This window comes from Hesperophylax consimilis, chromosome 1 (assembly GCF_061612785.1).
Source record: "Hesperophylax consimilis isolate HC1 chromosome 1, BYU_Hcon_1.0, whole genome shotgun sequence".
NCBI lineage: Eukaryota > Metazoa > Arthropoda > Insecta > Trichoptera > Limnephilidae > Hesperophylax > Hesperophylax consimilis.
This window is the reverse complement of record NC_142836.1, coordinates 22,842,214-22,864,121: the sequence shown is the minus strand read 5'-3', so window position 1 is coordinate 22,864,121 and position 21,908 is coordinate 22,842,214. Positions and strand designations below refer to the sequence as shown.

General features: G+C 34.7%; 1 protein-coding gene across 1 annotated transcript; it reads left to right on the top strand.

Annotated features, from left to right (window-relative positions):
* Positions 1-567: 567 nt before the first annotated feature.
* On the top strand, positions 568-20,332 carry app (Palmitoyltransferase app). Its single transcript, XM_089637039.1, has 11 exons — positions 568-795; positions 5,096-5,278; positions 6,268-6,428; positions 6,679-6,863; positions 7,340-7,451; positions 10,392-10,552; positions 12,479-12,600; positions 12,805-12,859; positions 12,982-13,057; positions 18,608-18,868; positions 19,623-20,332. Exons 2-11 carry the CDS (start codon positions 5,124-5,126, stop codon positions 19,997-19,999), a joined length of 1,665 nt encoding a protein of 554 aa, XP_089493165.1. The 5' UTR covers positions 568-795; positions 5,096-5,123; the 3' UTR covers positions 20,000-20,332.
* The last annotated feature ends 1,576 nt before the right edge of the window (positions 20,333-21,908 follow it).

Here is a 21,908-nt window from a genome sequence, read left to right as displayed (position 1 = left end):
TTGGGTGCACGCTGCTTTTAGTTCTCCGAATCACTGACAGCTATCTTACTTTTTCAAAACACCATATCGTACGCCATACAATCTAATATGGACCAGTCACGCCTGACAGGTGATGTATTATAAGTGTGGGCGTGGCGACATGTGTCTAAGGGTACGTATACATTAGCGAACCTAAACGAGAAACCATACCACGAATTACGGGAAAGGAAAGAATCGACTGCAAGCGGCATTTCGTGCCATTTACGGTTGCTTCGTTTCTTTCCCATAAGTTGAGATTCAGTTCGAATATGTATACGTAGCATTAGGATTCGCGACGCATTGTGCTATACGAATCAAAGCGTTTTTTAATAACACCATATCACTCGCCATTTCAGGTGTGAAAGGTCTATATGGGATTATATGGCGAGCGATATGTGTTATATAAAACCCATTGATGCGTAAAGCATAATGTGTCGCCACCCTAAGATTTTATTCGGCCATTTCTCTATGTAGATAAATGATATTTGATTGTTGTCTGTGATGCATCGTTTATCGTTTCATTCGTTTCGTTTTTCGTTCATCTGTGGTTTCGTTCGTTTCCATTCTCCCTGGACCTGCCGTGTTTATTGTGTACTGCTGTGGGCAGTTTTATTTTTATTTTCGTAACTCCTTCCGGCCGCAATTCCTTTTCATGTATCATTTAATTTATAACTGCTGCATTTATCTGACAGTATATCTATGATACTGTGATACGGAGGTTAGCAACAAGATGAATTTGATAGATTTGTTTATTTGTACTACCAGCTGATGACCTAGGTGAGATTATTGCAATAATTTGTATCATTCATTTATTTGCTTAAATTGCTTTGGTTTAATACATGTGTTATCAACGTCTATTTTCATGTTAGACAGTTACTAAGGTACGGGTAATATGGCATTTCCTTCTCAACCCTGCCAAAATTTGATCGTGTTTGACATTTGATTTTACACAATCGAGCTGTAAAACTAAATTAATAATTTCCGCAAATTATCCTTGAAGTTTAATTTTTTTAATCCTTGAAATTAGCTCCGATCGTTTTTATTCTCATTTGTCATATAAATATGTAGTATTTTTTAAATATAATTTTGGCATCTCAAATCAATTATTGTAATAATCATTATTTTCAAATATCATTATCTCTACTACGAAAGATAAGCTTTTCTGTAAATTCCAATAAAGCCATCGTTTTATTATTACTGTCATTGTCATTATTTACTCCTCAAATTTCATCTGAGAAAAACTATTTAAAATGTTATTTTAAACAATGTTCATTCAACTTATGTTGTAGCATTATCATAATGTGAACTGTTGGCTCAATTTTAATGTATGTAGTAAGGCACTTTTTCACACAGATCTGTGCAATAATTAGTTACAACATAGGATTATTATGAAGAGATTAATAATCTTAAATTAATCTTAGATCTCAGAGTATTAACTTCTGCACTACACATATACACAATACACACTTATTCTATCATAGGTTATTCAAATAATTAAACATATTAATTTCGGTTGTCGGTGAGTGGGTGCATGATTCGAAATTGTATCCCTGTGTAGCGGGTAAAATTATTCAAGTACGATGAACTTTTAATTTATAATTTAATTGTATAAATCTTATTAATTAATTGTATTCCAAAATTATTTTATTAAAAAATAATGTTATTTGAAATGTATTTCTCTGTCTATATTTACGGCCTCTATGGTCGAGGGGTAAGGCTCTCGACTAACAATTCGAAAGTTGTGGGTTAAAATCCAAGTAAATTTTGTTTGATGAATTTGGGTTATTTTATAATTTATTCATTAAAATAATATATAGTATACTTGCAGCACATTCCAGACTGGAAGTTATTCTTAAATATTATCACCCTGGTGAAAAATCACCATTAAACATTGAAACATTTCATGAAATGGCTTTAGCCATGTTTGGTGACCAGATCCCCACCTCCTTCCCCTTCCCACTACCTTCAGCCTCAGAACATACCCCGATTGGGGATGGCATAGTCTCACTGGCTCCAGACGGTTAATGATTGGATTATTTGTATAGCGTCGTTTTCGTGAGAAAATCGCCAAACTTAACAACTTAATTTACGCATTTTATTTATTCCTATCACTTAGACTCTTGTGCTTCACAAATCCTACAATTATAAAATCCTGTGATTTTTCACAAGTGCTCTAGTAATCAATAATTATCAAAGTATTTTCAAAATAAATAAGATTCCGGGAGAAAGGGAATTTCTCCTTATTGAAATTGTTTTTTTCCTCGATATTATATTAACAGGTTGACTACTGATCATGCGTTTGTGCATGATGAAAGGAATGCACGGGATGCCAATCATGCAATTACGCATGATAACATTATGTTACTTCTATCTGTCAGTATCCTCGGCACTGAGAATGAAAATTTCAATCCCATTACCTATCACGCACTCGGCACAAATGTATAATTTTTATTTTCCCGATTTCCAACAAATCTAAATATTTGAAATTATAAAATATTTTCCACTAAAAGTATAAACGCACAACAAACACCATTGAAGCGTTTCTGCAGGAATAAATAATGGGCTTTTCCCACTCATTGACCTTGCCATAACGGCAGTCAACCTGTTAAGCGTACGTTATAGGTACGGAAGAATTCCCTAACTATCATAATGTCTTTATTATTACTTCAAATTTACAAAATAAAATATTAGACTTGTTTTGCGAAGGTACACTGTCATGCACAATACCAATTCGGAATATTAAAGTAAAACAACAAACCAATAAGAAAGTGTGACTTGTTTACGGAACCTATTATTTTGGTAGAGTATTTAGTATGATCGTTTTTACAAATGTTTCATAATTTGCTTGTCATTCTAAAATCATATTAGATTTGAACGGCTGACATTGGATTTTTTCAGTTTTCCATCAGTTCCTTCTCCATAATCACGAATTATGGAAAAGGAACGAAGAAACCGTAAGCGGCGTTTTGCAGTACTCGGTTCCTTTCCCATAATTCGTGGTCGCATGTCAGTTTTGCGAATGTTGTTGGGAGATCGCCCGGCGCGGGTTTGGGATTGCCTTCGTTAAACACGGAGTACGGAAATTCGTTGTTCAAGTGGGAACCTGGTGAATCTTCCCACAATTGGAGACGATTTTAGTTTTTTTTTTAATTTAAAAGCCATTTTAATATGGATTATCATTATACTAAATAAGTAGATGTCGTAATCTGGGGTGGATTATATATAAAAAAAATGTTTTTTAAAATTTAAATATATAGTTTCATAAAAAAGTGACGAAATTTAGTTATGCTGACTTTTGTCTTTGGAATTAGATACCTACGTTTTTTCATTGTTATCATTAAAAATGTCGAATATTAAAGAGATACACCATTGTGATAACGAAATCACAATGGTCCGGTACAATTTCCGGTACCTACCAGACTAAAATGAACAAATCATTAATGTATGTACCTGTATAATACAATTTCCGGAAACTCATAGTACAAGCGGTACTATAAGTGTTTTGGTTAAATTATCAAACAATATGTACCTAAACTATAAATATAAAATAAATAAATGTAAATAAACTTGTTTACTCTTTACACTATAAGTGTTTTGGTTTAATTACCAAACACCACGTACCTAAACTACAAAGATAAAAAATAAATTAACTGCGATAAACTTAAAAAAAAATTAAATACTCCATATACATCTATAACCGTTATGGTTTAATTACCAAACACCACATATATAAACTACTAGTAAAATATTAATAATAAATAAATAAAAACTGCCTCTAAGTTTCCAAACGTCATGTACACTTAATTTAAAAGCGTTCACTCTAACAATTGCGCAGAGTGAATAAAGACAATAATTCTCACGCATACATGTAAATCGAATGACCTAACACGCCGATAAGCCAAGTTTGTTCTAACCATTTGGCATATCCGCACTCAAAATGATATTTTTTTTATGCGTTTCATTAAAAAATAATACAATAATGAAAAAATAAAATTGGTAAAATTTACTGCTTTCCAAGCTTTCTCAGATGATTGCAGTGCTTTAAGTGAGTCAGTATTCTTTGTTTTGAGGGCATTTTTCAAAGATATACATAGATGATAAAACAGGGAGCGCGTAGAGTTCCTTCCGACGACGAGGGCTTCTATCTTGGAATGACAAAAAGCTGTGAAATGTTTCGAAATATGGTGCCAAATGAAGTATTTATTTAATTATTTATAACAACAGATATCATGACGATAAAAAGAGATGGCAATTCCACAGATGTGTGTATATCTACATATTTTATGTAAAAAATATTGTCTAAAATCATTATTAATGCTATAAACTTTTATTTATTATGGTCAAATGTCTGCACTAATTACAAAAAAAACTCAGAGTTGCAGAGTGAAAAACAACAGTCCATTATTTGGTAATAAAAATATCAAGTCTGGGAATGGCATACGTAAGGTAGTTTTAGAAGTGTTTAGTAGCTCTTTTCCATCAAATTAAACCATTTTGCCTAGAATATTCCCTTAACGGAATATTAAATCACTAAAATAATAAATTAAAGGGAATTTTCGCCTGGAATTTAAAAAAAGATATTTTAAATAAGTTTTATGGTCAGTACGTTTTCCCCCCACTGTGCTAGTATATCCCTGTTTTTGATGGACAATTTTTACTATCAAAAGCTTCTTCCATCTCATGGAATGTTTATTTAAATGTTGCTTATTTGTTATTGTCTTCTGTCTTGTCACTTTCTAAATAATATTATGAAATAAAATAATTTTCCCTTTCTCACGCTTTTTTAAAACTAGATAAGTGAGCTGTGAGGTTTTTTTAAATGGGTCACGGGACAGCAAAGATTGGAAACCCCTTCTACAGTAGATACTATTTCTTCTAGTGCTACATTTTTATGACTGTATTTGTCAATATGTTGCTGCATTCTATCAACACATTTATAAATATTAGTTTACACACAATACAGTCTCTGTAGAGTAAAATTATCAAAATTTGTATCGTTCTGTCGACTCTATTACCACTGTCATGTAATTGCTTTAAATATTAAAAAAAATAATTATTTTTTTTCCTTTATTTGCAGATATGTTTCTTTTAATCACTAAATAAGAATGACTTCAAAAAAGGTGACCCGGAAATGGGAGGTGTTTGCGGGTCGGAACAAGTTCATCTGCAATGGACGGCTCATAACGGCACCTCATAACGGAGTATTCTATCTCACCGTCTTCCTCATCACTTGCACCAGCGTTTTATTTTTTATATTTGAGTAAGTTTATACGCATTTCAATAAAATAATAAAACAAAGAAATGTACGAAACAAGGCTGTCACAGTGCAATGTTTCTTACAACATTTCTGGGATGTTGGATTTCGTAACAGCGTAACAACCCTGTGCCATGTGAATATGATTTAGCGAGGAGGTGCGCGCCATAGGTAAGTCCATACGACATGAGGCTGCTCGCCTTGCTCGAATTCTCACCGTTAAACGTGACTGCGAGGAGGTGCGCGCCATAGGTATGTCCATATGAAATGAGGCTGCTCGATTTCTCGAACGCTCGCCGTTTTGACTTAGCTAATCAATCACAAGTAGATCACAGTCTAAGTATTATCTATCTATACAAATAAAAATGTTAATGTTCGTTTGTTCAAAATCTTCTTAAAATTTAATCTTAAAAGTTGATCTCCGATTGCTTTGAAATTTTGACACAACGTTACATTCAAATACATATGTGCATTTTTATAAACTTATATTGTATAGTTGTGACCCGTGACAGATAAAAACATGCTTTTTTTCTAAAACAGTGCCATCTCTTGGACATGAATGTAAAACGCGCTATTGTTTCTCTAACTAACGCGTGGCGGGGTACAGCTAGTTAATAATAAAAATGATTTTCAAGTTTTTTTTAGATAATTGTATTTCAAAACTTGGAGTATTTGTCTATCCTAGAAAGTGGCTAGATATGACCCTTTCTAGGATGGATTTGCATTACAATGATTGTATCAATCATTTGCTCAGTTTCCTACAAAGCAATGTTTTAAGTTCAATCTATCGTCAATCTAATCTATCCTGTTTTAGTTTATATATATTTGTATGCATGCACTATAATCCGCTGCTTTCACTAATTGGACACTTGCCCGGTTTATGGATTGGCGGATTAGTGCTAGAGAACTGTATATTGAATACAGAAAATATTGAACCATTCAATATTTATGTTTAATGATCACGATTTTAATGTCGTATCGAATTTATTTTCTAGCTGTCCATTTTTGGCTGTTCATATAACGGCAGCTATTCCATGCATTGGTGCTATTCTATTTATTTTTACGATGGGCTCGCTATTGCGGACTTCATTCAGCGATCCCGGCATCATACCTCGGGCGGCGTACGACGAAGCTAACTACATTGAGAAACAAATTGGTAGGTTATTTTTTTTTTAATAAAAATGAAGTAAAAATTCCCACGTTACGAATAACCTGATAATATTTGGATTCCTACCACTTTCATCATAATAAGTAAATAAAAGTTGCTTATGCATTGATGAAGGACGTAGCTAGCGTAGTAACAAAATATATAGAGAATCATCGTACTTTTATGATTTTTCACCAAAACCTTATTGTTCAAAGTAATTGCAGATATGTCATGTCAATAATAAATATGCATGTTTCAGAGGTGCCCAATTCGTGTAATTCCCCGACGTTGAGGCCGCCCCCTCGCACAAAGGAGGTGTTGGTGCGCGGCCAACCCGTCAAACTCAAGTATTGTTACACTTGCAAGATATTCCGCCCCCCACGCGCCTCTCACTGCTCTCTGTGTGATAACTGCGTCGATAGATTCGACCATCACTGCCCCTGGGTATGTTATACTAATGTGTACTATCATCACAAGACAATCTTATTAGCAATATAACTTGCTGTTTAATTACCCTTAATTTGTTTTCCAAGTTTTTACATTTACTGGGAAAATAATCATTATTGGCGTCAGTTGTCCTTGAAGATAAATAGTTCAGCACAAGCATGCCACTTTCTAAATTTTGCATATTTGCCAGACTCGGTAAGTTAAATAGGCCTGAAGATAAACTAAAAATAAAAAAATCCGAATTCTTGACTCAATTTCTCATCAGATAGATTGTGAGCAATAATCTGAAGCCCATAAATTTGGCTCCGATGATTTGTGATAATCACATATATAATGTTATCTTCCAAATGCATAGTACATAGTTCTTATCTTGTTCATGGATGGAGAGAAAATCATTATGATTGATCATGATCGTTATCACTATCCATGCTTAAATTACGCATGCTTTATTTGTAATTTTTTTACTATTTCAGGTTGGCAACTGTGTTGGGAAAAGAAACTACCGTTTCTTCTACATGTTCATCGTCTCATTAGCGTTTCTTGCCGTATTTATATTTGCCTGTGGAATCACACATCTAGTATTACGTAAGTTGATATATTTTTTTAAAGAACTTGGCTTGACAATATAACTAAATAAGAGAATGTGTGAAAACACTTCATTGTTATGCATGCATACGTAAATCAACTGTTCTCTATCTTTATCGGCTGCGCGGACTTTTTCATTCAAAACTTTCTTTTTGATTTGAGGCCTCCTGGCACCTTTGACGGCCTGCAAAAATAAGTGTGTCAAGCTTTAACTTGTTAAGAGCAGTTCAGGATCGTTCGCCTCGCGAGCTTTCCAACCTCTAATTTTGGTCAGTAATAAAAATAATAATTATCAACCAGTAAAGATACCACCTAATAGTAAGTATCAGTGGTGGTCCGTGTCTTTTCAGTGAGCTAGGGAGCGGTAAGATTAAAAAATAAGATATTATTGATGTTGTAGCTGAAAATATATATTTTTTTCAAAATTTCAATTTTTTGTTGATTTTCACGAAACGCCACTGAAAAGTACGAGGGTGGTCTGAAAAGTTTCCGACCTAACAATAAAACAAGAATTTTTAGTTGAATTTATTTTTCTACATAGTCTCCTTGTAACTCTACACACTTCTCCCAGCGATGCTCCCATCTCTCTAACCCGTCCAAATAGTATTCTCCGATTTTCTCTGGAAAATAATTGTTCACAAAGGTGATTGCATCCTCATTTGACGAAAATCTCTGTCCTCTGAGCGCAGTTTTCAGATTAGGGAACAAAAAGAAGTCGCTTGGGGCTAGATCTGGTGAGTAAGGCGGATGGTCAAACAGTTCAAACCGTAATTCGTGGATTTTTGCCATGGCAACCGCTCAGGTGTGAGATGGCGCGTTGTCTTGGTGAAAAAGGATTTTCTTTTTTTGCAAATGTGGCCGTTTTTCCGCAATTTCTGCCTTCAGCTTGTCAAGTAATGATGCGTAGTATTATCCTGTAATAGTTTTTCCTTTTTGAAGATAATCAATTAAGATAACTCCATGACTATCCCAAAAAACAGTCGCCATCACTTTCCCAGCCGAGAAAACAGTTTTTGGATTTTTTGGAGCCGGTTCCCCCTTTGCAGTCCACTGTTTTGACTGTGTTTTTGTTGGCGTATAATCGTGTATCCAAGTTTCATCTACAGTAATCAATCGGCGCCAAAACTCGGATTTATTGCGCCTAAACTGCGCCAACAGAGCGTTGAAAATGTTCATTCGAACACGATTTTGGTCTAACATGAGCAAACGCGGCACCCAACGCGCAGATTTTCTCATGTCTAAATCTTGATTTAATATGTGACAGACACGTTCTTTGGACATTTTCATAACCTCGCTATCTCTCTCACTTTAATTCGGCGGTTGTCTAACAATATTTGGTGAAGTTTAGCAATGTTATCGTCAGTTGTTGCAGTTTTTGGATGTCCCGAATATTCATCGTCTCCTAAGCTCTTACGGCCACTTTTAAATTCAGCTGCCCCAAATTTCACTGTGGTAAATGATGGTGCAGTCTCCATACACAGAGTCCAACTCATCTTTGATTTGCGTAGGCGTATTGCCTTTCAAAAACATAAAATTTAATAACAACTCGATACTCAAATGTTTTCCATTTTCACAAAAACACAAACATCGACTCACTCAAACGACTGTCAACTAAAAACTGCGCGTCCAAAATGTACGAAACTTTGGTGAGTAACTGTCAAGAGATGCACAACTACATTCATTAGCTTTTATTGATGGAATTTTTTCAGACCACCCTCGTATTTGTATTATAAAAATATTAAGTTAAATTCAACTGGCTTGAATTTTCATTCTTTCGTTCTGATATGGAATTACAGTGGATAATAGATTACCAAATTGGTTAGAGGACGACTTACCGATGGACCGTCTTGGTAGCTAGCCTATTCTATAAATCACTGATTACGTACGCCGTCGTTGATTGTAACGGAGAAAACCATCAGGGAACGGTTTTCATCTTTGCTGGATAGCGTGGCATGGTCCAGGCCATGCTTCCATCAGTGGGATGAGGGGTTCTGAAGACACGGGTAATACTTGCTGTTTTCCGATTGAGCAGATGCGCGTGGCTTCGCAGTGATTGGGTGACAAAGAAATCTTACTTTACTTTTCACCAATGTGAATAATGAACGGCGTTATCTGATTGCTGCGGATAAACAACTGATGAACTCGATAACGGTCACTTTTCATTCTCGATCATGTGCGTTTCATCATGCCATTACACATAAATATGTCACAAATAGCGACATATTTAGAGTATTTACTCTCAATTGAATAACCACATCTCATATAAGAGAACCTTAACACAGCGATCCTGCCCAAGTGAGACGACGTTCATCTAATTAATTCTTAATCTAGTTGACTGCTAAATCCTAAAGTAAACCCCTCCGAAAACAGAACCCGCTCGCTTCGTTCCTCCAGTGTTGTCCTACTCATCCACTGATTAATTAATTAATTAGGAAATAATTATCTAGTACTTAACTGATGCAGATTGTACTGCGGCGGATCATGTTATAGAGCAGCGTTTATTATACTACTGTGAGTAAATAACAATTATAGTATTTATATTTATTATTAACACTGCTTCATAACAGTTTTTCGTGTCATAAGTCACATGGTGCAAGCTGATTGCATATGGCTTTCCGAGAATACACAAAGACACAGTACATTTACTTGTAGTGCCGAATAGAGATGTCACCACTTTAGTTCACAGTTTGCTTACGGAGAATTCCAGCAGGTCGGTAAAAGCTTAAAAATGGCTAGTATGCTTTACCTGGCGTAGGGGATAGACTGACAATATTTTTAGCGCACCACCCATTTTTGTGAGTACAAGCCGCCACTTTTGTTTAGATTACAGTTTTTCATGGCTTTTACTCCAAAGAAGTAGTGAAAATGTGAAACGTTTTAACCATTTTCCAATATCACAATTTTGATTGTATTTATTGAAAGCATGGTGTTTTATTTTAGTGTCACGAGAGCCCCCGGGGCGTGCCCTGCTGGAGGCCCTGCGAGCATCACCCGCCTCGGCCGTGGTGTGCGCCGTCTGTTTCCTGTCTGTCTGGTCCGTGCTGGGGCTGGCCGGCTTCCACACATACCTCATCACCACTGACCAGACCACCAATGAAGATGTGAGTATACAAGCTAGACCTACCTGACGTACAATCAATGATTACTATCTATACTATTATTACTATCCATAGAAAGAGTGCTGAAAGTTGAATACCTTAATTTAATTTTTTTTTATTGTACTTATTTATTATCCCTTCAGGCTAATCTGTTTGCTTTTGGGAACAACTAATATGGTCTCATAAAAATCGTTGTATCTCGCTTACTGTCATGGTGAGAAATATGATCTAAACGGGGTTGGAAAGAGAAAATATCACGCTTTATATCCAAATTTAGAAATTAACCACAAAAGAATTAAAATTTGCACCTTTATGAAATAAAAGTTTCCGAATGCAATTTGAAAAAATACTTTAACTCGTAAATTGAAATTTTTTATTAATTATTTGTGTATGAAGCGACAAAAAAGTGAAGGGACAGTAACGTTTGTAATGCATTTGTCTAATAAAAAAATGCTACTATTTACACTTATTGAATGATGTTATGCATAATTTGGATTGGTCTTTTGGTTTGGTCTTATGATTCCATCCGAAACAGCCGACACGTAGCGCCAATCATCAAGCAAATATATAATGGCAAGCAAAGAATGTATTTTTCATCAATGCTAATATATATCCCAATGCCTAATATTTTCAACGGTCTTCAACAGTTTCAACTTACAATGAACAGAACAGAATTATTTTTGGGGATCCGGGGTATTCCCCGTCAGAAGGAATTCGTTATTTATTATTTTTATTAGTTAGAGCAGGGGTTCCCAACCTTTTTGTACTCTAGAGCACATTCTAAAATATCGGTAGGGTGGGTGGTGGTAATATTTTTAATCGACAAACTCGGGGCAGCAATCGCAATCAAAATGACAACAACGCGGTTCCAGGCGGGGAATGCTATTTGCACATCACTCCTTGTACACGCCGAAAACCCGAACTGAGCCGATGATCGCCGAACCGATCAGGACGGTACGAGTTCGTGACTACTGTCGGTTTGGCTGTCGGGGCCATGTTTATTGCTTTCACTGTCAAAGTCGTGTGCCATGTATTTTGGCGCCTTCGGCGTTCATCGGCTCAGTTCGTGGCGATCGTTCACTTCGTGTTTTCTGCGTGTACAAGGAGTGATGTGCAAATAGAACTCTCCGTTCCAGGCTAGCGTGAAGAGTGCAGTCTGGCTCACCGCTAGACAGATTGCGACAAGTACTGTCAGCAAAGGAACCATTCATACATACAATATCGCAAACATACGAACGTATTTAATAAACCTAGGCACTCAAAAAAATTAAAACTAACAAATAAATAAAAATAATTCACATTTTTAATTAATGTTTATGAAAAAATTATTTCACTGTCGAATAGTGGGGGCCACATACGGACCTGAAAATGAAGGTTGAAATTTGATGAATTGTTCAAATTCTCCGAAACAACCCGTCCTTAGTGTTAGTAAAGGTGTATATATCTTCAGTTAACAATATGACGAAAAATATCAGATTTAGGAACCTACATAAATATTTTATTTCAACGCATTATGGACTTGTATGGCGTAAATTATACACAGGTGTCATGGCTCGGGCACAAAGTCTATGGAGGAGCCATATTCCGCGCCACGTCTACGCCACTCGCCACTTGTGTAACCTCATTTAAGGGGTCGATTTGTGCATCGTTTATAAATGCAGTTACCCATGCTTGCCAAGAAAGAAACCTAAAAAGCGCCCTTGAGGTGATTTTTTTTACAAAATCAGTACTATACAAATTATCCAATTATTAGCAATTTAATAGTGGGATCCACAACCAGTTGTATATTTTGAATGTAGGAAGTCATCTTTAATGTTGGTTGGAAAGAATAGTTGTTTAGTTATTATATTATTAGGAACGATTCTTTCAGTTGCTAATTGTTGACTAATATTATATATAACCTAAAATGGTTGTTTCCTGTATTTTCAGATTAAAGGATCATTTTCCTCAAAGCATGGACAGGAGAGCCCCAATCCTTATTCAAGAGGAGGGGTTTGCAGTAACTGCTGGCACGTCTTGTGTGGCCCTGTTGCCCCTTCACTCATTGACCGGTAATTATATTCGATTTTTACATTGAATAAAATCTTATCTTATGGTTTCATGACTTAACAGAACATGAAGAAGAGTGAAGAAAAAAAAAACCTCACCTTACCTATTCGTTTAGCATGTCCTGTTTTGTCATTGTTGTTTTATCCGGTTACCCTTTTTACCCAATGTGGATTTATATATTTTTACATTTATTATTTTTTTTTTAGACGTGGCGTCGTCACCAATGAGTTCAAAGTAGAAATGGCCGAGGCGCAACAAAGGGTAAGGACTATCACAATGTTGGGATGTTTTACGCTGACTGATATTATTTGTTGATTTAAGTGTTGCACGGTGTGTTCCCTTAATTGATTTGGTGTTGCATCTCATGTTAACTGTATTTTTAGGCCAATGGTTTCTCCCCGACAATAACATCTCAGTACGAGTACTCCGTTCCTGTTCCTGCTCTTGCCTCACCACATGGTAAACACAAGCATTTATCATCTTTGTACTTAGATTGTTCCAAACCTCAATCCTTATTTGCTGTAGAAGGTATTACAGTGAAACCTTAAGGCGATGCACCATGTTGTCTAACATTTGGAATCGAGCCCCTATCAATAACACTCCTTATGTAGATGGCATTAAGGTTTAAATTCACGCTTAACACCAGCCGCCTGTTTTGATTTATGCAAGAAAAAACAAATATTTAAATGTTTTATGATAATTTTCATTTGTCACATTATACAATAAGACCATAACCGAAAAGGGATTCATAAGGAGATTTTAAACTATAAATCAGTTTTTATAGGCCTTTTCTTCTCATTTTTTTCTGCACTTAAATGCTCCATTATTTCATTTATGCTCGCAGTATTTAATTAAACCATCTAAAATAGATCAAATGTTCAAAACAAAAACACATCATATTGCATTACTTTGTGGTGCTTTGACTTGAGAAGTTTCATGAATAACCCTTTCAGACCTGAATTATAACTGACAGTGGTCGAACATAATATTTGATGCTTGATAAAAGTTGGCAGAGCTGTTTGAAAAAATTTGAAAGAACATTAGGTCTCAGAGAGGGGTGTTTCACATAAAATGACAAATCGTACATACAAAAAAATATAATACAGTCAAACTTGGTTATAACGAGCACGAGGGGACCGACTAAATTTGCTCCTTATAGCCATTACTCGTTATATCCAAAATAGGTTTATAAGAATTTATATACATAAACCTACATAGTATAAAGCTCTCACAAAACATACATATGCATTATAAATCAAACACGTTATTTTTTTTTAAATATATGTAATATAGGTACTTACCCTAATATAGAACGATTAAACTTACAACTACACTAATTATTATATGTAATAAATTGTACAAACACTTAACATTAAACAAAAGTTTTTATTTTACTCTAAATCATTTGTACTAAAAAAAATCATTATCGAGGATTGTTTTAATGTTTTCACTTTAATGGTTCTTATTTTCCCCCTCAAAACACTTAACGCATTAAAAGTTTCATCATCTGGTTCACTGCTACCGAAAAAACTCACTAATTTGTCCATCATATCACTAGCTTCCCCTATTGTAATTTGTTCCGGTTCTGTACTCATATTATCATCGTCGCTGCTTTCATCACCTTCATTTTCTTTATGCAACACAGACTCTACGATATCACTATCCGTTGGAAGTCCACATGTCGATAAACCCTCATCAACACGCACAAAGTCTGCGATATTGTCATTATTAAAATCATTAATATTATTCATTCTTAGCCACTCTGATAATGGCATGTTGTCTTCTTCGTCGTATTCTTCATGCACATCATCAATTCTAGTTTTCAATGAAGATTTTATAAAGCAATTGGCAACTGTACTCAGTGATACATTAGTCCACGCATCATTTAAAAGAATGATCGCATCCAATATTGTTAAATTCTCATTCAACTTTTTCTCCCTCTGGCCAATAAGATGAAGTACCGCGAACCTCTGATAAAATTTTTTCAGACTGTTTATTACACCCATGTCCATTGGCTGTAATATGGATGTTGTATTCGGCGGCAGAAAAACAAGTTTTATATTGGATAAATTTTCTATTTTTGGATGCGCAGGACAGTTATCCACTACAAGAAGAATGCTTCTCTTCTTCTTAAAAAGCTCCCTGTTCCAGTCGGAAATATATTTGCGGAAAATCTCAGAAGTCATCCATGCTTTGTTATTAGCTGTGTACTCTAAAGGCATTTTTTTGTTCTTAAAACATCGCGGTTTGAGTGATTTCCCAATAACAAACAGTTTTCGTTTATCCGTTCCGGTCATATTGGCGCACACAAGCACTGTCAAACGAACTTTTGACTTTTTCCCGGCAATGCATTTATCACCTTTAAATTTAAAGGTGTTAGTGGGTGTTAAGTTATAAAAAAATCCTGTCTCATCCGCATTATAAATGTCCTGGTCACGGAAATCCTTTCTCAACTCTGGCCAAACACTCTGAACCCACGCACTTGATATTACTTGCGTTCCAATTCCCGAATAATATGGACTTTATCGCGAATTGAGAGACATTTCCTCTTGTTAGACATGGTTGTGGTTTACTTCTGACTGACTAATCACTAAAGATATGATTTTAATAAACTGTGTACGTAGGTACCTACTCATATCAGCCTACATAACATGAGTAGCAAAACGAAAGAAGTTGTAAAAAGGGAACCAAATTGGAAGCCCCAATATTCGTATGACTTAGGTTTTATATGACCCTTTTTACATGGTTCGCGATAGTACCTACCGAATAGAAATGTTTCGTAGAGCGGCAACTCAGGCTAAATGTCATAAAAGCTTGGGATAATCCGTCCCTAATGGTATTTTAAGGGAAGTCCGAGCCGCCGGGCGGCATCCTTTTGTCTTGTTTATGACTGGTTTCGAGAATCGGGTTTTTTTTTCAAACGCAAATATGTATTTACCTATTTAGAAATCGTGTTGACAAAAATATTTGGACGTTACATCAATTATGAAACCTCGTTATAACAGCATACGATTGTATGAAAACAAGCACGAATTAAAATATCATTTTATAATTGCTCATTATAACCATGACCTCGCTATTTCCGTGATCGTTATAACCAAGTTTGACTGTATTTCATTAACTTTAAAAAATCACATTGAAATTAAACATTGAAAAAATATCTTTAAAACTTACAAAAAATTTGGTTGAGATTTAACACAAAAATCACCTTTCAAACATAGCTACTCCCATAGCAAAATGTCAGCAATTGGAAAACGAAAACCACCAATTTTTATTCGCTCTAGATATTGTGGAAAAAAAGTCTTTTTTTATTTTTTTATTTTTTTATTTATTAAATTTAATATAATTACATTTAATACAATATAAGATATGGGTAGTCCCACAAAGCTGTGGCAATCAGCTTGTCTGTAGGTTCTACCATTTAATGTTATAACATAATACACATTAGCTTAAGTTTAAATATTAATACCAAATATAATGTTTAGGATAGATAAACGTTTTGTTCATTTACTAACCACTTTTTTGTCAGTTTAGGGCAGGGTTCCTCATTATTTTTCAAGTTAAAGTTTTCGTTAAATTTGTTATAAATCACAGGTATAAATATTGAAATCTATTTATTTTCAAATATACACCTGGTCTGAAAGGGTTAAGAAGTTTTTTTTTTTCGGTCCCTTGAAGACTGAATTTGACAAATGGCTCAATTTATCCCGCATATGTATAAGGTTTTCCCACTGAAGAAGTTTTTTTTTTCTGGTCCCTTCTAAACATTAGAACAGAGTTTCATCAACATTAATACAAAATTCCTTTCTGATCTGTGAAAATTTTCCAACATTACAAGAAATATTACCGATTTTACCACATTATTACATGTGGGGGTCGAGAACACCTTTATGAAAATTTATTTATTTAGATAATCCATGTCTTCCTAAATATTTGTTAAAATTAAACCTTTGACAAAAAAGATTAATTTGTTAAAGCCAACATAGTAGACCACAGGTTCTCAAACTTATTCCGACCACCATCCACTTTGATATAAAAAAAATCTAGTGCCCCCCATTTTTTTTAACTAATCTTTTTACATTACCATCTGTTGCGTATCTCAAAAACAATTATTGCAAATATAATTTTCAAATGTGCATTATTATATTCATAGGATACAATGAAGGGAAATATAACTAATACTTAATCATATTATTTTGTGAATTATGTACAGTCAAACTTGGTTATAACGAGCACGAGGGGACCAACCAAAATTGCTCCTTATGGCCGTTAATCATTATATCCAAAAAGTTTTTTAAAAGTCGTATGTACCTACCTAAATGCCTCTATTATCAATATATTCGCAAATGTGCAGTATATTTTCAAAATACGAGTAGGTTTAACCTATTAAAAAAAAAAAATTAAAAATACACTTATATTACTCAAATTTATTATCAATGTTTTTTTAAAAATATTTTGCTTTCATGCTTCTCAAATTCCTTACCAAAACAATCAACGCACTATAACTATCATCACCTGGTTCAAGGCTTCCAATAAAAATATCACTAAATTGTGTATCTTTTTATCACTAGTTTGTGCGTGCTGTACCTACTACCTACCGCTCGTAAAATCGCACTTAAATGCGAGATTGTTTTGGTTTTCGGCTGTAAAAAATATTTGTCACAAACCAGGCACAACCCGCGAATCGATTTCATACGGCCTAATTGGCTATATTTTTGATTTGGGGTAATTCTTGAAAACCCTTGCTGAGAACATTATGTTATAGTCTTTTGGTTAATTTACGCTGCATTTCCTAAATGGAAGCAAATTTGAAGAACCGGTTTGTATAACACAAAATTCAACAGAAACCTTAACTCTTGAATTTCGCTGTCAACTTTCTCCCCCTCAACGAAAACAAAAAAAAATCCGATTGTAAGGTCGCGACCTGTATAAAGGTAAAATAGGCAAAGCGGGCCTTCTGCTGAAAAAGTTTGTGCATCACTGGCAAAAATTTACCCCGTGCAGGAATGTAGGTACTCGTAACTAGGTACCTTCATAAACATATTTTTTGGTTCTTAAAACAAAATAGACGATGAATTGTAATGCAAAAGAAGATGTAAAAAGGGAACAAATTTGCGAAACTCAAATTTCGCAGACTTTATGACTATTTTACATAGTGCCCGATGGATAGCAAATGGTTCACATAGCCGACAATCTTACACAGGTAGTGCCATAAAAAATATGAATCCGTCCCAAACGGGATGGGAAATTCCCGCCCTTTGTTTGTTACTACTTCGAGAATAATTCTTGAATAATTTCCAACTACTTTTCAGACCCAGCAACCCATTCACGTATTCAGAAATTGCGTTGACAAAATTATTTGCTCGGTATATCAGGGAATCGACCTCGTTAAAACGGTCATCAATTATATGAAGATAAGCCTTAACTAAAATATGGTTTTGTAATAGCTCATTATAGCCGTGAACTCGCTATTGCCGTGATCGTTATAACCAAGTTAGACTGTATATATTATTTTGTTACTTTGTCTTTTATCGCTGCATTAATTTTATGTTTTATTTTCGCTTGTATTTAAACTTTACGCCCACCTCACTGAAGAGATAAAACAATGAACTGTGTTGTGGCCAAAGAAGGGTCAATTTCATCTTACTATAACTGAAAACTTTTTAAATGTCGTCACGTCACTTTTCTTTCAAATCAGTATAGATTATACAAAGTATATTCTAGGAATTTTGTGTTCAGTGGTCGCTCACGGACCTAAATTTGGTCCGTCCCCTATAATTACAATTCTGAAATTGATTATTACTTCCATATTTTCAATTTCAGCCATGAGTGAAAAATTTGTTTATGTACTAAAAAAGCAACAGAAAAAATTTTCTCATATGAATCTTGTTATAAATCAATCCCATGAAAATTAAGATTAAAATGTGGCCCGCCCCATGAATACAATGCTTTGCTTTATCTTTTCGTCTATTTTAATTTAATAATTTTCTTTTAATGTTATTCCGGCAGAATACGGTGAAGTTATTGGAACCTACATGAGGCCCCTGAACGGCAGCTATAACAACCTGTACGGGATAGATGAAGGGGACGGGGAGCTAGACAACGGTGGGGCGGAGGCCGAGATGGAGAACAGGAGTCCCTCGGAGCCCCACGGGGACCGGATGGACGCCGCGGTGGAGACAGACCACCCCCGGGGACACCTCTACTCCAATCTCGCTGACTCGCATTACATGAACCACCATCTGGATTTGGATCCTGTAGTGTTGACAGGTGATACATTTTTTTACTACGTATGTGACAGATGTTGTGGTTAGGTAATGAGGATTGAAGAAATAGACTTACAATATATTCATCTCTTTTTGATCTGCATTATGGACCTCTACAACCAAAGAAATTTTATGCATAGGATTTAGTTGTTCATCTTTAGTCGCCTTATTGCTTAGTTTAGTGACCCCCACTCCAATTTCCCTGGTATACAATGCTTCACCACTCGCAGTCCTGCGCTGCACGGAGAGCTGCCAATACCAATGTTGCATAGCTAACCAATGGATTGATTTTCAAGCCAAATTTTAATGCAAAACATGCGAGGTCTAATACCATCCATGTCGGATTTTTTGCAGATGCCATATTAACCTTTATTTATGCTTTGAAAACTGTACAGAGGACAAAATCAGAATCGCTTGCAAGGAAATAAAACTAATACTTACTCCTTTCACTGTAAATTCTACTGTTTATTTTGTGAATGTAGCCTCTATGACAGCTTACAAAATAATTTTCAACATTCATTTACGTAAAATGGCATGGCAAGAATGAAAATATTTGAGTTTTCAAAGTAATATAAAGGTCATTATTTCTTTGAAACCCCTGTTGATTGTTGTTTTTCGTGCGTGGTATGTAATCAGGTTTATCTAGAAATAATATATTATATTTGTATACAGGTTAGGGTTAGTTAGGGGTATTTTGACTTTTCTTACTCTGATGTTTAACAGGTTAACGATTCTAATATCTTGTTTCTCTTTAAAAGGTTCAAAACACAGTCTGGTGGGGGACAAAGATATGCATCATTCACATCACATCGAGATGGTATCCTCGTCTTCCATGAAGCTCTCCGTGGACCCTGTCTGTCAGAATGTAACCTACAGCCAGGAGCGGGAGCGTGAGGGAGCGCCCAACGAGGACAGCACCATCACGAGGCTGCCCACGAAAGTGGACAGCGCCAACAACAGCACGCAGACCTGGGCCGACCGCCTGCCGCAGGCCGACGCCAGAGACAAGAGCGCCGTTACAGTCCTCAGCGCCAGTAAGCTGCGGCTACTCCACGACACTACCATGATAGACACCGCCTTAGATCTTGACAGCCTCGACGGCTCTACAGTTTCCTTGTGGCCTGCAAATGTTTGACATCACCAAGTGCAAGTGCTTCATATGTAACTTGAACTACTTGCCTAAAAACTAACAAGAAAGGAGCTTGCACTACTTCTATGAAGGTTTCAAAGTGAATAATGTGATTACTGTGACTACCTACTAAGCGGACTACACAATATAGCTATGCTATGGTTATTATATTAAGGTTACTTCTAATACGTAAGGTAAACAAGCATTTTTTTAATATTGTATTTTATTTAAGTAACATTCTACAAATAATTTATTCTAAAAAGTATTGTATAATAGATAATGGAGTACTGTTGAGTAAGATTGAGAGACGAGTATTTGTATATTATGAGCAACAATTCCAACATCAAAAAGTATTTGTTATTTGATTTATAAATCTTTTTTGTAAAAAAATATAATTATATTTTGTAAAAAAAAAAATATTTGTTTAATTTAAAAAATATGTACTAATTTCTGTTGTCCGTGTTGTGCATTATTCCTCTGTGAAATTATTCACATTCATTAACCACTCAGAACATTAGAACGTCAAAAGACGTAAATATGATAATAGCGGTCAAGACATTAGAACGTCTTTTCACGTAAACGCGCGAGATTTTACAAAAAACGATTTATTTCCATCACTAGTATACGGATTGCCATGATTTAAAAAAGAGAGTATCGATAATGAATAACGCTACGCGTCTGTATTCAAGAATATCTATGGAAAGTAGAGGTGCATTATCTAAGGCGATTGGATCTGTCATCTTGTTCGTTCATAATTTATTGCGTTTCTAAATAATTTATTAAAAATATTTTAGTTTGGACGGTTAATATTTTGAGGTGACTAATAGTTTCTAATTATATTTCTTCAATATATAAAGTGTTATTTCTTTATGATACTCAGAAAAAAGTACATTTTTCACAGTTTTGAAATAATGGTAAGCGATTTTTAGATATTTTTGACGTTTTCATAAAATGTATATTTAGAAACGCAAATTTTATGTATTACAACACAATGCGATAGTGAATTTCATAATCTTTCCAACACATTTTTTAGAATGAGGCTACGTTTCCCAAAACGTGAGTTATGAAGCTTTTAGCAAAACTCGTAAATATCACCAAAATTATCACGTTTTGACAGTTCGCAAAGGAACACATAGTAAATAAAAGTCTTTTTCTGAGAGGTTAAACTTAACTTTGCTTTGAATTTGTGTCATTTTCAAAATTGGAACGGATTGTGTGAATCAAGCACTCTCAGACAAGCGATAGTAGGTACCTACTTATAATATAATATTTAAACCCCTCAGGCCTCTGCCATATTGAAATAGATATATTGAGATTATTTTTGCATTGCAATAAAACCCAATTAAATGTAATATTTCTGAATGTATCCGAAAACTAAAGACTGTTTTTGAAAGGTGATGAAATACACTTAAAAATTTTATTATTAGAAATAAACATACAGTTTTTTAAATATAAAATTTTTGATTACAAACATAAAAATGGCTCACCTTAGGTATTTCTAACTAATATTAGTGATATCAGAAATGAGTCACACATATCTTATTAGAGTAATTTATTATAAAAATTTACTCATTACATTTTACTTATTATTTTTTCAAATTGCAGTCGAAAACTTTGGATCAATAGGAATGTACATTTAAATTTTTCTGTGGTTAACTTTTAGATTTGAATATAAAGTGTGGTTTTTTCTCTTTCTAACACTGTTTAAATCATATTTCTCACCATGACAGTAAGAGAGACGCAACGATTTCTATGAGACCTACATTAGCCTGAGAAAATTATTTTAATTGTCTTATTTTAAATTTTAATTATACATAATATATTCCGTGATTTTTCACGGGTCTGCACTAGTTATTACATTATATACAGTCCAGTAAAATATTATTGCTACTAAAAAAATGATAAAACTTTCGAT